At 47.5% G+C, this 17,046-nt stretch overlaps 1 protein-coding gene across 6 annotated transcripts in view; it reads right to left on the bottom strand.

Annotated features, from left to right (window-relative positions):
* Positions 1 to 11,826, bottom strand: part of PROX1 (prospero homeobox 1) — a 52,030-nt gene extending 40,204 nt beyond the window's left edge. For 3 of the 6 annotated variants that reach the window (XM_044267191.1, XM_044267192.1, XM_044267186.1), the window contains exons 1-4: positions 11,738 to 11,826; positions 11,501 to 11,606; positions 5,838 to 5,881; positions 1,997 to 3,788 (exon numbers count right to left, since the gene is read on the bottom strand). In XM_044267191.1, coding sequence (XP_044123126.1) covers positions 1,997 to 3,721 — 1,725 coding nt within the window. In that variant the 5' untranslated portion in view covers positions 3,722 to 3,788; positions 5,838 to 5,881; positions 11,501 to 11,606; positions 11,738 to 11,826. Of the gene's footprint in view, positions 1 to 1,996; positions 3,881 to 5,837; positions 5,882 to 10,904; positions 10,964 to 11,500; positions 11,652 to 11,737 lie in introns of those variants that run through there. The other 3 variants (XM_044267189.1, XM_044267190.1, XM_044267187.1) reach the window with 3 other exon arrangements.
* Positions 11,827 to 17,046: the final 5,220 nt, after the last annotated feature.

The following is a 17,046-nucleotide window of genomic DNA, read 5'->3' as shown; positions in this document are numbered from 1 at the left end:
GATTATGATAAAAAGTCTAATAAAAAAAAAAAACCATAAACTAGTTAAAGAGTTTAGTGTGCACTTATGGGACTGTGAGACCTGGCTTTAAATATTCCTCAAAATGAGTATGTCCCTTTCCTCTGAGTGTGTGTGTATGTGTTTGTGTGTGTATGAGAGAGAGAGAGAGGGAAGGGAGAGAAACAACCCACCATCATGACTACAGCCTTCAAAATGAAGTAAGATAGGGTCTAGCAATAGGGTCTAGCCCTGGACCTCAGCCTTGTGTGTATCTCAGAAGATCCTCTTCCACCCAAGGAAAACCATTCCAGGCCCTGCATCTTCTTGCCTGGCCTTTCTCATCGCCGACACTATATGGCAATCACTTTGACCGATGTTTATTGCCTGTTTATAATGTGCAAGGCATGGTGCTTGGCACAGTTTTGATTCATGGCTGGTAGATTACATTTTAGGTCTTTGGAAGGTAGAAGTTAAATTAGCAACCAAGCCAAGACTCAATTTCTGTTTCTATATCTAAGTCCTCAACATCTTCATCTTCCTTCCTCTCGTGACATTATTCTCTTCTTCCTCACAGTGGAAAGAGACCATTTTCAGTGCCCCAAGTGGGTCTCATACTCGTGGCTCATCTTAGCAGACATCTTCGCTACTGTCCTAAGAGCTGGTTAGAAGAACGGCCTTCCCTACACAGAAAAATGTATTTCCACCATAGCTGGGACTTTGCACTTACGTGGCAGCGTCTGGAGTGGGCTTAGATACTAAAATGTCAATCTCTAGTCATCAGGACAATTGCTCAAAATCCTCAATTTAGCAACAGCCAACTTAATTGCTAAATTTTATGTCCATCTGGCAATTGATTATAAAAGAAACATGCCTCTACCTGCCCCCAAATGCTACTATTCGACTGCCCCCAAACACCAACAACCACAAGAGTTTTAAAATTTTACCGAAAGGACCAAATTACAGAGGAAAAAAAATGCCCGTTAAAAATAGCTGGAGTTCAGGACAGGTCTAATAAAAAAATATAACTGGCACCTCTACCTAAAAAGTCAGGTTCAAAATATAAAAAAGTCATAAAAAAGAGCCATTTTTAAGTCGAATACAGCTGAGTTTTATATTTAATTGTGCTCTCTTGCTTTCCAAAATAATTTGCTTTGTGTATGTTAGGACAAAAGATTTCTGTGTATGGCTGAACAGAGGTTAATCATGCATAGAGGCAGCTGCACCAGACCCAAAGAACAGACCTTGGGTGAACGAGAGAGAGAGAGAGAGAGAGACCAATGCCGTCTGAATAAATCAGTACCTGTATATTTCCTTAAAGAAACACCAACAACGACAAATGACATTACTTAAAGATTAAAGAGAGACTCTGACTCCCCCCTCCCCCTCCCCGGTGTCCATTTTTGTCTCATGGGAGCCTCCCACCAGTAAAGTGCTCTTCATAAGATTAAATCAGGTCTTCTTTACATGGCCCAGGAGCCTTGCAGATGGTTTAAAGGGAGAATTCTTCTTATGGAATCTTAGGGATCTCAAAACTGACTTTTCTCTTGACTCCATGATAAAGCTTAACACCTTTAAAAAAAAAAAAAAATGAAACTGATAGAATTCAATATTATAATGAGATTTTTTGGGTCCATCTCTGACTCTACTCCTAAAAGAAATTAAAAAAAAAAAAAGAAAAAGAAAAAAGAAGAGAATGCAGGAATAGCAGGAAAAGCACTGCTGAAAAGCACATATTAAATACCAGCTCTCTGAGGCAATTAACAACTTGTGAAAGTTGCAAAGACGTAGGTTTCCTGCGAAGCTTTTGTGGCATCAGGAGTGCAGCACGCGGGCTGATAAAAGCCTATTACTCTGAATAAGAGGAAAGATTGCGTTCCTAGGAAGATAGTAATCTACGTTATTCTATATATCGTGGACACCTGACCTCTGGGGAAGCCTTTTGGTTTTGTTTTGTTTTGTTTCGTTTTCCTTGCGGGGGTGGAAAAGAAAAGGATATTGCACTTCCCGAATACGGTGAGATCTCGGACATGTCTTGAAGATCGCCACACTCGGACTTGATGAGCGACAGGGAGAGCCCTTCTGCGGTGCTGGGCGGGTGTGCTGGTGAACAAGGATGGTGGCTCAGGTGGTGGGAGGACATCTTGGTCCTCAGACTCGTGGTCTCCCTAGTTAAGTCTAAGGATTCGGGAGAGGCTCTGTCTTTTCCCGAGAAGGAGCCGGAGGGAGCACCTAATGGACTCTGAAATGGGTAGGCCATCAGGGGAAGGGGGAAGGGGTGGCGGAAGGTGGACGTGGTGAAGCCAGCGGTGGCGGACAGAGGCGACTGGTGCAGGGGCTGGTGGTGGCCGCCGGCCGGGGGGCCGGTGGTGGCCTGGTCGGAGGAGTTTTTGCGGACCACCAGGGGCAGTGCTTCCGTCTGGTCTGTGGAACTGGGCATCTGCACGTTGCCAAAGGTGTCCAGAGGGTTCGGAATGATGACGTCGCCGAAACACTGCAGGCGCTGGTTGGCGGTGTGGAAATTGTGGTTCTCCCCGTTGACGGCGAATCTGGCCTGGGGGATCTGGAGAGGCGGGAAGACCTGAGGAACCTGGCGGGAGGGTTTGGCGGCAAAGACTTTGACCACAGTGTCCACAACTTGCGACATGGCAGTGTTCAGTTCCTGCTTCAAGGTCTCGGCCAAATGTTTGCCTTCTGGTTGTAAGGAGTTTGGCCCGTGATCTCTCTCTTTGTTGTTGCCTTCACGTTTCGGCTTGTTCTCCGCCAGCTCCTGCTCCCTGATCAGGGCGCGGGCTCGGTCGATGAACTGTCCCGGGTCCAGCTCGCACATCTCGGTGTCCGACCGCCCCACGGAGTCCTGGGCCCTGGCGTCCAGGATCTCCGAGCGCATGCTGTCTTCAGACAGGTTCCCATCTTCATCATTTTCAGAGTCGGTGCTGTCATAGATTTGGTAGAACTTCTCCTGCAGCTGGCGCAGCTGTTTCTGCATGTCCTCCAGCTGCTGCTTCAGCTGTCGGCGCTCCTCTCGCTTCTGTTCTTTTCGGGCTGAAACCAGCTGCTGGAAACTCTGTTGCTGCTGCTGGGGCAGCTTCTGCTTGCGTTTGTTTTCTCTGTAACTTTCTCGGGGACTCACAGACTGCGGGGCCATCTCTCTTTCATTTTCATTGCCCCTTAATGCCACGCTGGGGGAATGGCTCATCCCCCGAATGATGTTCTCAACCCGGGCCCGCTTTGCTCTCAGGTGCTCATCACATAAGCGATCCATGTCGAACTGGCTCATGGTAGGCCTGCCGAACGGGGAAAGACACTCTGGGGGGCTGTCTCTTGAAGAGTTGCTGCATATATCCTCCTGATGTACTTCGGAGCCTGTACTAGAGAGACCGCTGGCTTGGAAACTGGGCTCCGTGCCACCATTTTTGTTCATGTTATTTTTCAACAGCTGGGAAATTATGGTTGCTCCTGGAAAAGGCATCATGGCATCTTCATACGAGTTCGCCCTCTTCAGCAGCTTGCGGAGTACGTTTGACTTTTCCCCATCTGCATGCTGAACCACGGAATATTCAACATCCTGCTCAGAACCTTGGGGATTCATGGCACTAAAAAACGTCGCTCTTGCCTTAGCAAAAAATGCAGATGCTGTCCCTACCGTCCTTTTCACTCCAATGTCAACTCTTCTCCTCTTGGTCTGCCGGCTTAAGAGGGCTGTGCTGTCATGGTCAGGCATCACTGGACAGCTACTGTGCCATCTTCAAAAGCTCGTCAGCTGGGCACAGCTCAAGAATCCCGGGACCCTGGCCAACAGAACAAAAGGACTGATGAATCATTTTCTTTAAATTTCTCCAAATTTCCTGACCTCAATCCTGAATCAAATGCAAAATGCATAGGCTCTGGGATTTATGGCACATTACAATTATTGCAATTTATTATGCACTCTGCTTGAAATGAAACATTTTTAAATATTTCTGCTCCACTGGTTTAAGATGGATTAAGATTAAAAAAAAAAAAAAAAAGCAAAAACTGCTTAAGCACCAGTAATATGATTCTCTTTCACAAATGCCTAAAATGATACTGTTTATCTTCAGAAGAAACAGTATATTATAAGAACACAGCCTCTGACAACCAATTGATTAAATTTTGGGCATTGAGATTCATATTACAGAAGAAGATGAAAGTGGTCTATACTTAAGAAATAAGGTTCAATTTTGAGGCCGTGTGAAATCTGGGTGAAAAATTCCATTTCTGAATTAAAATTATTGTGGTATTAATGCTATTAAAGGAAAAGGACTTGAAAATAAATGCAAATACTTAACACGCCCCCTTTATTGCTGAATTTTTAAATATTTTTGTCATATACAAAAAGGGAAAGAGAACACCCCCATCAGCATCTTTCCAATATAAATGGTCAATTTAACATTGAAATAAATGCACAAATACTCATTTTACAAGTCTGCTTATTTAGCATAGATATGCATTTTTATTAGTAAAATTACATTCGAAAATGGTATCTATTGCTATATTTTAACACAAGTGTGAGAATATTTATACATTTCTGTGATGTCCTTTTGACTTAAATTATTACAAAGTTGGACTTGCTGCAAAAGAAGGAATTGTCACATTTTAGAAATCGATATGTGGACCAATAAGTTGACTTAGGCAAGGGTAAATACATCTTTGGTATCAGTCTTCTTCTGTTCCAATCTGCCAAAATAATACTCCAAATGCCTAAGGAAACTTTAACATACACCATTTATGGATCATGTTTCTTATGCAAATTAAAGAAAAAAAGATAAATAAAGGGAAAACTGGCATCAATCAAAATACAGGAGGAAAGAGCAGTACCTTTTCTGCATATGAACTTCCATTGTTTCTTGAGGACCCATAAAAAAAGAGAATATCCTTCCTTGCATTTCATAAAAGGCACTTGACATATTTTGTGACTTATTACCTAGTGAGGTTAGCCCCAAATTTTGTGTAAATATAAGATGTTGTATCTTTTTGCTTACAATTAACATTTTATGAAGAAAATGAAAATATTTTTTTCACACAGGGTTTATCTAATATTAAACTTCACGTTTGCTTAACAGAGCACATCTTCACAATAACAGGGTCTATTGCCAAAGGCAGCGTGCAGAGTGTTTGGAACAGCTCCCATCTCTTTCGGTTCACCTGTAAAAACATCTACGTGCTCCCTAGGACTGCATCTGTGGCTAGTTTTAAAGAATGACTATCCATGCAAATAGGCATAATTTCAGCATGAAATAACCTGTAAAAATCAAGAAAATGCTCAATGCTTAGATGACAGTGTGTGGGTTTTTAATTCTTTTTTTTTTTTTAAGCAACAAAGATTTCATCCTGCATTCCTTATTCCTGATCTCTATATGAAGATACAGCATTTTTTTTTAAAAAGACGGTTTTAGAGTATCATGCAGGCTATAGGATGCTTCTCCATATTTTTCATACACTTAAAAATGAAATACTTTTTGTATGCCCCAGGATAAAATTTCCTGAAGTCGGAATGGAAACAGATCTTAAGAACTTCAATACAGGTTTCAAAATCAGTTTCAGAACGATTTGGAACCCTCACACATCAGTAATAAAACTGCATTCAGGAATACAAAAATACAATGACAAATATTTCACTGACATATTAGATCTGATAAATCGGGTGTAACGATCAGATGAGAAAAAGAAAAAGACCGAGACAAACAAGAAAAGGGATAAATTATTTCAAAGCCCAGGAAGACTTGCACATGGGGGGTAGGTCTTTGCAAGGAGGACTTTTTTGTGTGTCTATCAGCTCTCCAAAAATAGAGTTCATTGCCATTATTTAAAAATTTTACCTTTTTTTCTTTTGGTGGGCAAATCCTTTTCTCTTTAATATCACCTGAAAAACACATGAGTCTCCAATCAAAACCTTGAACAAACTTTCTGCAGTCTTTTTCTTCCTCTATTCATCTTAATCTAGATTTTTCTCCTACCCGTCCTCCTACTCAGGGGAAGAGCATTTCTGCAACTGAGGCTCAGAAATGACAGGCTGGTGTAAGGGATGAGCACAAGGTCATGCCCAGGCATCCTTCCTTTCCCAACTGCCATTTACCTCTGTGTCAACTGCACTTCCTCTCAGCCAGCCTAGGTATCAACAGCTGCATCCCTGCCTCATACCCAAGCCAAGAAGAGGGCTGTGCTCTTCCTAAGGTGCAAAGACACGATGCTCTCATCTTTGGTGGATGGTTAAGTGTGAATTAAACATCCTTGTTGGGTCTTTCAAGAAGAGAACATCCTGTTACTACCTTCAAATTCACCAAACTAAACTGATTCTTGCAACCCTCTTTTAACCAGTCATCATTTTTAGATTAGGTAACAATCTGTTATCTGTTTTAGGCTAAGAGAATTTAAACACTTTTAGGTCTTATAAAATGTTCAGCTGAGATGTAACCAACAAGACAACACAAACAGGAAAAATTGTATATTCCACACTCAGACAAGGCATTATATTAATAGGCACAAGTCACTACATCTCTCCATAGAGCTAAGACCTAAAACTAAAACTTAGAACTAAAGGTATCGTAGTAGTACACATGGGGACCATAACCCATGGAGGCAACAGAGATGAAGCCATTATAACTGCTTGACGTAATACTTCATTAGCATCTTGATTCATAAACAAGATCTCTATGTGAACACATACACCACTCGAGAAAATGCATTGTTATGTGATGCTAATAGAAATTAAATCACTCAAAAACACTCTTAAAGGCGCTTCCATGGATTTCCTAATTCGGAATTTAGAGACTGCTATGCACTGACTTTACCACTGATACCATCCTGTCCATTAAGATGTTTAGAAATTCCCTTATTTCTCAACATCTGTACTAAGCCACAAGGTTTCAACTACAATTATTATCGACTCTTATTATATTTTAATCTTAACATTAATTTTGAGTTTATCCAGGCGATATGAAACCTTTTGATCAGAACTTGTGAACAGCTATATCAGCAAGTCTGCAGAAAAAATTACTGATACAGAATTTGAACCCAAACGGATCATCGTTTGGATACACATATTGTATTCCTATAAACTCCTCTGTGACTGGTAGGAAAACCGAGACAGAATAGTTCCATTTTTAAATATTTTGCCATACATTTGGTATACAAATGCTTCACTAATTCTTATACAATGAATATCTTGACAGAGCAGATTCCTCCCAGAAAAAGATAAGAACACACATCCGGGTATAATCCAGTCAGATTGTAACTACTCCCAAAGATTCATTAAGATCTGAATCATCTGAAGAATGTCAGCCGATCTAACATGGGGACTCCTAAGGAACCTGGTGGCTTCGTGTTAGAAAAGAATTTTCAGTGAAGAATTTGAAAGGAACACTGCAGTGTGTGAAGGAGAAAGTGGTTAAGTGCTCTACTTTAATAAAGAAGTTATTTGGGGGAGGGGAGCTCAACTTTTACTGTATCTATCTGGAGTCCAGATTCTGGACAAAGAAGTGTTCATTATGGTAATTATCCAAACAGTTCAGACAAATCTTTTATGAGACAGGGGGAGTGTAAGGTTGGCATGGTTTCCTGTTTGGATCACTTAGATTATCTGTCTTTGTTGATGAAATTATTTGAAGAAATTTCTCAAGCCTACGCTTTATTTCCTATAGAAAAACAGCTTTGAATGGGCCTCTAACCTACTTGGGCCAACCTGGTTATGAAATTTCAAGCGGAGTATCACTAACAAAGAACATTATAAATCCACCTAAAATTCAGTCATTCAAGGGGGGAAGAAAAGATCAGATGGTTAGACAGAGGGACTCTCCTCCAACACCACCAAATCACTAAGCTGCCCTCCTCACTGTATTCAAGAGTTCATTTCTGCTAATTAGCAACTTGCCCTTCGGAGATGTTTCTGCTTATTGTAAGGTTAAGAAAGCGTTTTATGTTTAGTCTGAAGAACCCACTTGATACAAGTTAATACTTCAATTAACTAAGATTGTATTGTCAAATCTTATATCAGGCTTCAAATTTTCCGATCATAAGAGAGTTCTCAAATCACAACCATTTCACTGAAAATGCCTCCATCCTATCAAAAATTCCACACATTTTCTACCTGCACAATGAGCACAGAGTATTTTCTGAGACATGCCAAAAATATTCACTTGTACTTGCTTAAAAAGCAGTAATTCACCAAATTACTAAATAAATGATCTCAAGGCAAAACACTTACGCTTTTTTTCTTTTCGTGGAACACTGAAACACTCTAAATGTTCTTTGAAGCATTAGAGTACACTAAGCAGTTAGGTTTGAGAAATTCCTCACGTATATGTCCTTTCCAGTTTATACAGGTACTTAATTAGAATCCAATTATAATAACATGTCACACACAATCCATCTTCATATCATAAAACCACTAACATTTTATAATTTCTTTGTTAATCCTAAACCTAAAAATTCCTTATATTAGAAAATACAAGACAATCCCTTAACTGATATAAGAAATTCATGAAAAAGGCCTATTTGCACTTTGAACAAATAAAGAGCAACCCTGGCAGCTAGCTTATGTTTTAAGATTGCAAGGGCTCCTTACAGAGGAACCATGCTAGGAAATGAATAAAGTGAGAACAAAGATGCATGTTACGTATGCATGACTTTTTTTCCCACAAGGTGGTGATTAAACTAAACAGAATTCTGCATAATGGACACATAAAAAATATCAGTAAGTACCCAGCGCAGATAATCCCCATTAAAAATAGAGCGAATGGATATATCCATAGATACATGAAAGAACTTCCAAAGAATCCAAGGAAAAGTATTGGGGGAGGGACTTGAATGTGTTAAGGCTAAAGAGCAAATACACAGGCTATTGCATTTTCGTGAAACAACGATCACCACCCAAACAGCAAAACCAACCGAGAAAACCATTCGCCCTGTAATCTATTTCTATGGCACACAAGAAGGAGCCTGCTTCCAGAAAAACTTTAAAAGTCAAGTTTGAATCATCCAGCCATAATGCTTACATTGAATTCTCAGTATCTTCCTGCAACATCAAGCCTCGGGCCTTACCTTCCCCTATTTTACCATTATATAAACAGGTCCACGTTGGAGCATATGCACAGGTTAACCTGAACGCTCCCCTCTTCCCTGCTCACCACACACAGCCCATTCCATTCTTGAAAATACTCAGAAGTTCTTGCAAGAAACTCTTCAGAGAGCCGACTGCTTGCATCTTGCATCCAATAGAAACAAACAGTTACCTCTCACGTACTTGAGATTTTCCTTCTCCATCCAAGTAATAACTAGGACATCTGGCACATGTCTGGTACAATGACAGGCTCATTCTACTTTATGAGAGTATTTAACATCGGACTTGAAAGACTTTGTGCACGTACCTATTCTTTCTGGGCAGGGAGAAAGCACGCTAAAAAGATAAGCTTTAACAACAGTAACACTTTCAAATGACTTTTGGTATCCTGGCAGTTACACACACCACCGGTGGCTGCTTAAAACACACAAGCACACAAAAGACAGCTCTCCCCCACCCCCCTTTGGCACCGCAGACCTGGGAGATAGGCATAAACCAGAGAGGGGAGCAAAAGGAAAGTCAATCTCCGTCCACCTGCTGCCTGAGGTGGGGGTGCTTTCCGCTGCCTGGCAGACAGAAGTCTGAGACACAGCCTCAGCCACAGCCTGCCAACATCCTTAAGAAAAATAAACAAACACAAACCAACTCGCCCCCCCACCCCCCCAAGCAAAGAACTCCCTCGGCAGGGCTCAAAACGTTAACAACAGCCTGGTTCCCATTAGCCCGGACAATCCTATTAACCGGGGCGCCCATAAATTCATAAACCTCGAGAAGCCTGGAGCACACATTGTGGTCTGGAACTGCACAGACACACACAGACACAGAGGAAATTTGCACCTGTCTTTCTTGACACAACACACCTGTCAGGCCCTGCCCATGCACAGCACTCTACTAATAGACCTCTGCCTACCTAGTTTAGGAAAGGAAATTATTTTTTTTTGTAAGGGAGGTTATAGGTGGGAGGAAAGGAGGGTGGGAGGGAGGGGTTGAGGGAAGGGGGGGGGCAGAGGGGAAGAGGGAGAGAGAACAAGACACTTACAGCCTTGACTTTGAGAGAAGGCCACCCTGTGCTTGCACTGTTTTTATAAGCTCAAGGAGACAACACAGACCTTCTTGGAAAAATAAAAACAAGCAGGTGAGTTCCCAGCCTTCCCCCAGGCGGAGTAGGGTTCTGGATTGCCAAGAACAGCAGTTTCACACTGCAACCTGCCTCCTTGGGCTATTTAAGACGGTCGCCCAACCCCTCCTCCTCCTCCTTCTCTGCCAGCCTGGAGGGCTCTCAACTTCCGAAAAGAGCTGAGAAGTGGCGGGAGAAGGAAGGGTGAGTCTCGCTGGAAAGCGACTCCCTTCAGCCACTCCACGCCCCCCACCCGAACTCCAAGCCACACTTCTCACCAACATTCAGCTTCAGCAGGAGTAAGCGGCTAGCCCGCCAGAAGAACCGACAACTTGCTAAACTGGACTTTGGTGATGTCTCCCTGCCAACGCCCCCCCACCCCCTCCTCCTAGTCTGTTCGGCCAAGATAGCGGCTCTTCCCGCCCTCCTCACCATTCTTCCCAGTCACAGTCCCCCTCACCTCTGTTCTCCTCCCTCCCGAGCCCTCCGAACTGGGGCAGAACCGCAGGTACCACCCAGACAAGACCAGATCGGAGCAGCCCGCCAGCGCAGACTGCCAGCGAGCGCGGAGAGAGTCCTCGCGTCGCGCATCCGCAGCGGGAGAACATCCCCTACCCCCACCCGCACCGCGACCGCTCGGGCCCCCCGCGGCGCTCGGGCGCCCCCCCTCCCTGCACCACCCCACCTCCCGAGGCTCCTGCGCCGCCTTACCCAACTCAACTTGACCTATCCCTGGCTCCTCGGAGCTCGGGAGAGGGGCGCCGCGCGGGTTTCCCGGGACCATCTCTCCACCGCTCCAACCCCGATTTCAACATTTCGGCTTCGACAGCGTTTGGCGAGCAAAGTCACAGAGCGCCCTCCTCCTCCTCCCTCTCCCCTCCTCCCTACTCCCCAGCCCTCCGCAGGGGTTAAAAAGGAGAAGTGAAAGGTATGCAAATGACAAGCAAATTGGAAGAGCCTGGAAGAAAGGCAGCTATAATAAACAAGACAAAGAGAAAGGACGAGGGGACCAGCACCGGAGTTTTAGCCGGGGGAGACGGGGAGGAGGAGGCTTGGCGGAAAGCGGGGATCCAGGCGAACAAAAAGCGACCCGGTCCCCCTCGCGGTCCTCTCTCCCGAGGAGGCAGGGCAGGAGAAAGAAGGAAAGGAAGCAGACGCCTCCTCACAGCCCAGAAACAGTACACAAAAGGTGACAAGATCAGCGACAAGTCCAGCCGTATCAGCCACCCCCCCCCGCCCCCATCGCCACCACCACCCCAGCCACCAGCAGGAAAGAGAAAGAAATAAAAGCCAAGCGGATCACTTACTCTTAGGAACTGGGAGGAGCGGAGCGCTGAGTTCCACGGAGGCTCCTGCTTAGAAACTGTTTAGAGCCTATTTTATGACGATTCATTTAAATAACACCATTTTCTCCTGGAAAAAAAAAATGTTTACACGGGTATGAGTAATGGGAGTCTCTTTTCTTTTCTTCCCATTCAAGAACAAGCCAGGACAAGTGATTCTGGAAAAGGGGAGGGGACTGGCGAGGGGGAGCGGATACTTACGCGGTGCAGAGGGCAGGGGGACCGAGCGCGGTTTCGCCGGCAGGGAGAGGAGCACACGCGCGCGCACACACGCGGCGGTGTCTCGCGGGGGATGAATGTGATAATTGGACCCGGGCCGGTGAGTGTGCGCGAGCCGGGCGAGCGGGGCGAGCGCGGCGACGGAGCGGGGACGGAGGGAAGGGTGGGAGGGGGCAGGAGAGGAGAGCAGAGGGGAAGAGAGGGAAGAAGAGGAGGCAGAGGAGAGCAGGGAGGAGCGGAGGGAGAGCAGCGGAGGCGAGAGCAGCGGCGGAGAGGGGCCGCGCGGAGCGGGAGCGGGCGGCCCGGCGAGAGCTCTTTTGCGCCGCGGCGCTTCCCCGGCTGCAATGGTGTATGATTTCAGAGCGCTCCCTCAGCTGAGGGCTCCGCTCCACAACAAGATTTACTTTAAGACACAGCTGAAGGAAACAGGAAGACTGCACGTCACAGTCTGACTGACGTACCCGGCCCCAGCACCCAATCGCGAGGCGCCTTCGGATTCAAGGGGGGATAGCGAGGCAAGAGAACTTGGGAGGAAAAAAAAATATATAAAAGGGGTGGGGGTGAGGGGCTGGGAAGAGAGGAGGGGAGAGGGGCCCCGCGCTCCCCCTCCCCCCGCCTCCATCCCCGGCCCCCACCCCCGCCCCCGCCCTGCCACCGCTTCGGGGCGACGGGATCGCCGCGCCGGGGCCGGAGCGAGCCATCTGCGGGCACTGTGCAAAGCGGGCGACGGCGCGAGCGGCGCTCGGCTCACACTAGCTCGTCCAGGACGCAGGTCCTTCTCCCCCCACCCCCCTTCCTTCCCCAGATACGGCTGATCCAGTTCCCCGAGTGGCCGAGCGTGGAGCGGACTTGGGTGGAGGAAGGCACGGAAAAGTGTACTGGAGAAAAAGTGGGGCTTTAGGGGTGGGGTGGTCTAGGAGGAGGGAGCGGGGTAGCTCAAATCGTTCCACCTTTTAAATGATCATAGATAGTATCAAGAATACATGTCACCCTTGCTTCCTTTTAAAGGCGAGGTGGACAATAAAATACAGGTACGTTTGGGATGAAAATCATGGGTGCCAGAGGTTTCCCCTGGGCTCCGCTGCATCTGGTAGCCGACCAGTATTGGCTGACTTCCAGTTAATCTCCCGTCAAAATTATTAGGAATATGAGTATTTGCCCTTGGTTATTTGGGTTGTAGAAACAGCAGCCTTTTTTTTTTTTTGGGGGGGGGAGATCTTGCAAACATTACTTCGCAATTACCCTGCACTAACTCACTCACCCCAGAATGACCAAAGAGAGAGGTTTCATATAGGAGTACACAGTTTTGACGCCTGGGTAACAAACTTTGAAGTTTATTAGGTAAGAAATTTCAAGCGCTTAAATTTCGGGCTTCAACATAAAGCTATAGAAAATTCACTTTGGTTTGACATTTCTTGGATGAAAAATAACTGGCAAGATTTCTTTAGATAATGTGGGCTCTTAAAGACCTCCTTGGGGGTTTGCAACTTACAAATGCTAAAGGGCATTTCTAGCGGCAGCCAGAACGTGTCTTTCACCGGGCACCGTAAACGGCTTTTAATAAAGCAACTGTGTTTATGTCCTAAAGATCCTATAAAAGCCAGGACTTACAAGGGCTGTGAAGCAGAAACATTCATACCTAGTCGATTACACACTCAGTTTTTAGGTAGGATGGGGGCAAGTACTTTTTGTATGTTCCTCGAATTCAGGCAGATCAAAGGTTGAATGACTTTGGGACAACAGAGTGTTTATGAGCTATGTTAAAAGTACACTGGCGGACAACTACTACCATCTTCTGCAACACACACACACACACACACACACACACACACCTCTTTCCTAAGACATTTACAAATTCAGCCTCAAATTCATCAGACTGTGAAGAAGTCTTCTCTTTGAATAAGAATAGAGATGATAACATGTCTGAGACTATACCCTGTAGGAAACTTTTGGCACGGGATTCAAACACTGAAAAGAAGGGGGAAAAAAATCAAGCTGGCCAGGGTAGGTGTCAGGGATAAGAAAAGAGACTTGCTTCAGCATCCCCAGCCTTCGTTCCTCCCCTTCCGCCACCCCCAGACATTCCCTCCACACCATTAGGGAAACCACACAGACGCACACAAACACACCACTCACACTTACAATGATCGGCTATTGTATCAAGTGTTGTAACCGGGATGTGACCATTTAGGCTGGGAACAGTAATAATCTATCAACGTGCCCATTAGATACAGGATGGAATAATGCTTCTATTGGTTGGGTCCTTTCGAGGTAAGCGGGTGTATTGAGCGAGGAAATGTGCGTTCTGTGAATGGATCAAGGCTGCTTCCTTTCTTCTTTTCCGTCCTATTATTTTCTTTAAGTATCCCAGTTTGTACATATGTTAGCGCCAGCCCACAAATAAACGAGTAGGAGTCAAAGATATATGCCCTCCACACCTTAAAACCATCTGCTCAGTTTGACATTTAAAAGGAAGGAGGGCAGGGAAGGAGGAGGAGGGGTGGAGGGGGGAGAAACGGAGCCCAGGGACCGAAAAGATTCAGAATCTGGAAGGAAATGGCTTGAACTTTAGCCCACAAGTTATGTCAATTGCACCTAACGCTCGGATGCACGTTTTGCACACTCTACGCCCCGGAACTGGCGGCAGGAAAAGTTCCCTGCGAACCCCAGGAACCCTTCTGCCACTCCCGGGGGAAGGCAGCCCTGAATGGAAGTCGGGGTAACCCGCCTGGCAGACAAGGAAGCTCCCCCCCCCACCCCCCGCCGACGCGGCGGAGGCTCGCGGCTCGCAGCGCTCTGCCGCGGCAGTTCGCAGCCCGCATTAGGGCGCAGGAGCGGCTGGTTGAAATAGGAGCGCGCGCGACGCTGGGTGAGCGAGCTCGGTCCGCAGCCCAGCTCCGTGAGCTACGTACGCGGCGCCCTGTCCTGTCCCCTGCCGTCGGGGCGACGTACAGGCCGGGCTCCTGGCAGCCTCTCTTGCCCAAGCTGCGGCGCTCTCCCAGGTCTTGGGCCGCCCAAAAGCAAGGCGTGAGGCCCGAGCCCCCTATCTCCGGCGACTCCCGGTTTGTTTTCTGATAGGGGAGAAGCGATCGGTCAGGTCGGAGCCGAGAAGTCGCCTAGATATTGGCTCCATCTCTGCAACCAGGGGCCAAGCCTAGGGTCAACCCCTTCCTCCGCCCATTGGCAACACAACCCCAATAACTTTAAAGTTAACACAAGTTCTGACCGGTCTTCCAACAAATCTCATCCACGCACACTGCATTTACTTATTTATGGGAAGGGGATCTGCAGTGAGTTCTTAGTCAAACTCCTGCAGTTACCACTTAATGCATCTGGTTCTGGGTTAAACACACGTTGCTTTGACGATTCTTCGGTGTATTTCGGCCCCCCTCCACCGTTCTTTCTTAAAGCCCTTAGACGAAGGAAGGAGGGAAGATGGCACATAAGAAATTTAAAACCTTACAAAGGACCGTCATCAGATCCTAAACAAATCAATTCTGGGAATTTCAACTGGATCCGGTACAGAGGCCAACGTGAGCGTGGATTTCGGGAGAAAGATGCTGAAGATCCCTACCTGGAAACACAAACACACACAAAACCATCCACTCTTCACCACCGCCACCACCCTGAAGAGGAGAAGAAAAAGAAAGAAAAACCAAGTCCAGGGTGCAGGCCGGCCTGCTTCCGGCTGTCGAAGGGCAGACTGACCGCCATTCTCTCATCCCCCACCCCCCTCTAACCCTGTGCCCAGTGTGACTCCAAGCCCAACCTGGATCTGTTCTGAATTGGGGGGGGGGGGGTAGAAATGCCACAAGATCAGTAGCAAGTAGCAGCTGCCGCGTTTCTCTCTTGGGAACCCCACTGCTTGAAGCCTCCCCAGTGATGTTTGTTTAACCAACAGCTTTCAAAGTAAACAGAGGCCAAGCGCTCCAAAGAAGTTGAAATATAACCCTTACAAGAATTAGGGGGCCGGAGTGTTGGCGGAAAAAGTAATTTTTTTTAAGTAATAAAGCTTCCATTCCAAATAGGGGTCCACCACAATGCCTAAAGGAAACTAGAATTGTCATAAAAATATAAATTCATCGAAAGGATTCAGTACAATCAAGTGACCTCCAAGAAAAGCACCCTTCGTCCACACACACACACACACCTGTGGGGCTGGTTGTCAGTGAGGGAAGGGGCACACTACTAACTTGATTTTGGGGAAGTGGGCAAAAACAATCGAAGGGAGGTACATTCCCTGCCCGGGAGTAGAAAAGAGTAGGCTTGGAGCTCTGCGCCGCCAACCCTGGCTTTGCCTCAGGCACCGAACTTTCCAATATCAAGATATTAACAGATGGTGGTGAGCACATGGAGGGCTGTTACTTACATAATCCAGCCACTCCGCCCGGCCGCGCGGAGCCCGGCAAGGCGTCCTCCAGGCCGCGCGCGCGCGCCTCCCGAGGGGTGCTGTTGCCCCCCTCCCCCGAAATAACGTGCCTTTCTCCAACCCCGCCCGGATCTGTGGGGGCCAGGGTTTGGGGAGGTCGTGCTTTCAGAAAAACTATTCGCATCGATCGGGCTGTGCTTTACCTTCTTCAGTCCACAGCAGTAAAGAAGCTGGAGACCCAAGGGCAGAGGGAAGCGGAGGGGACGCTCTCGGGGAGACCCGGACGCTCTCCCCCGGGATCTGGGGGGACCAGGGAGTGGAATGTTCGCAATTTACATCCCTCCTTCTTTGGCTCAGATTAGCAGGTCCTTCCCAGTCCCTGAAATACAAAGGCAGGCTCGGGGCCGCAGCCGAGGGGGAGCGGGGTGGGGTGAGGGTGTGAGTGCGAGGGGACGCCTCTGCACGCGGGGGCGCAGTGGGCAAAGTTACGCGGAGCCGCCGGGCACCGCGACGCTCCCGAGCTTCTGCAGGGTTTCAGGCGCCGCCGGTCGCGCGCGGGGAGTCCCTTCAGGCTGTGCGGCCGCCCGCTGCCTTCGCGGCCCCCGCCGCCTCCCCCGCGGCCCGGTCCCTCCCGGTGCCTTGTGTACCTCCGCCCGCGTGTCGGGGGACGCGTGTGTGTGCCGAGCCTCTCCCTGACGGCGCCTCCGGCCGCCGAAACCCGTGAGGAACACGCCTGCGTGGGTTGGAAAAGTTTCGGGTTGGGAGGGAAGCCTGCGAGTCGCCTCTCCCGGGCCCCGGCGGGAGCGGGGCTGCCCGGCCGGCGGCTTCCTCCCGGTCTCCTCCTCCCTCCCGGCCCTTCCTTCCTCGCCGCGGCCCCGCGCGAGGTGTCGCGGCCTCTCGGCCCGGAGTCCGCGAGCGCGAG

The sequence above is a fragment of the Neovison vison genome, chromosome 10 (genome assembly GCF_020171115.1).
Source record: "Neovison vison isolate M4711 chromosome 10, ASM_NN_V1, whole genome shotgun sequence".
Lineage (NCBI taxonomy): Eukaryota > Metazoa > Chordata > Mammalia > Carnivora > Mustelidae > Neogale > Neogale vison.
The sequence above is the reverse complement of the archived record's forward strand: the minus strand, read 5'-3'. Positions and strand labels throughout refer to the sequence as shown.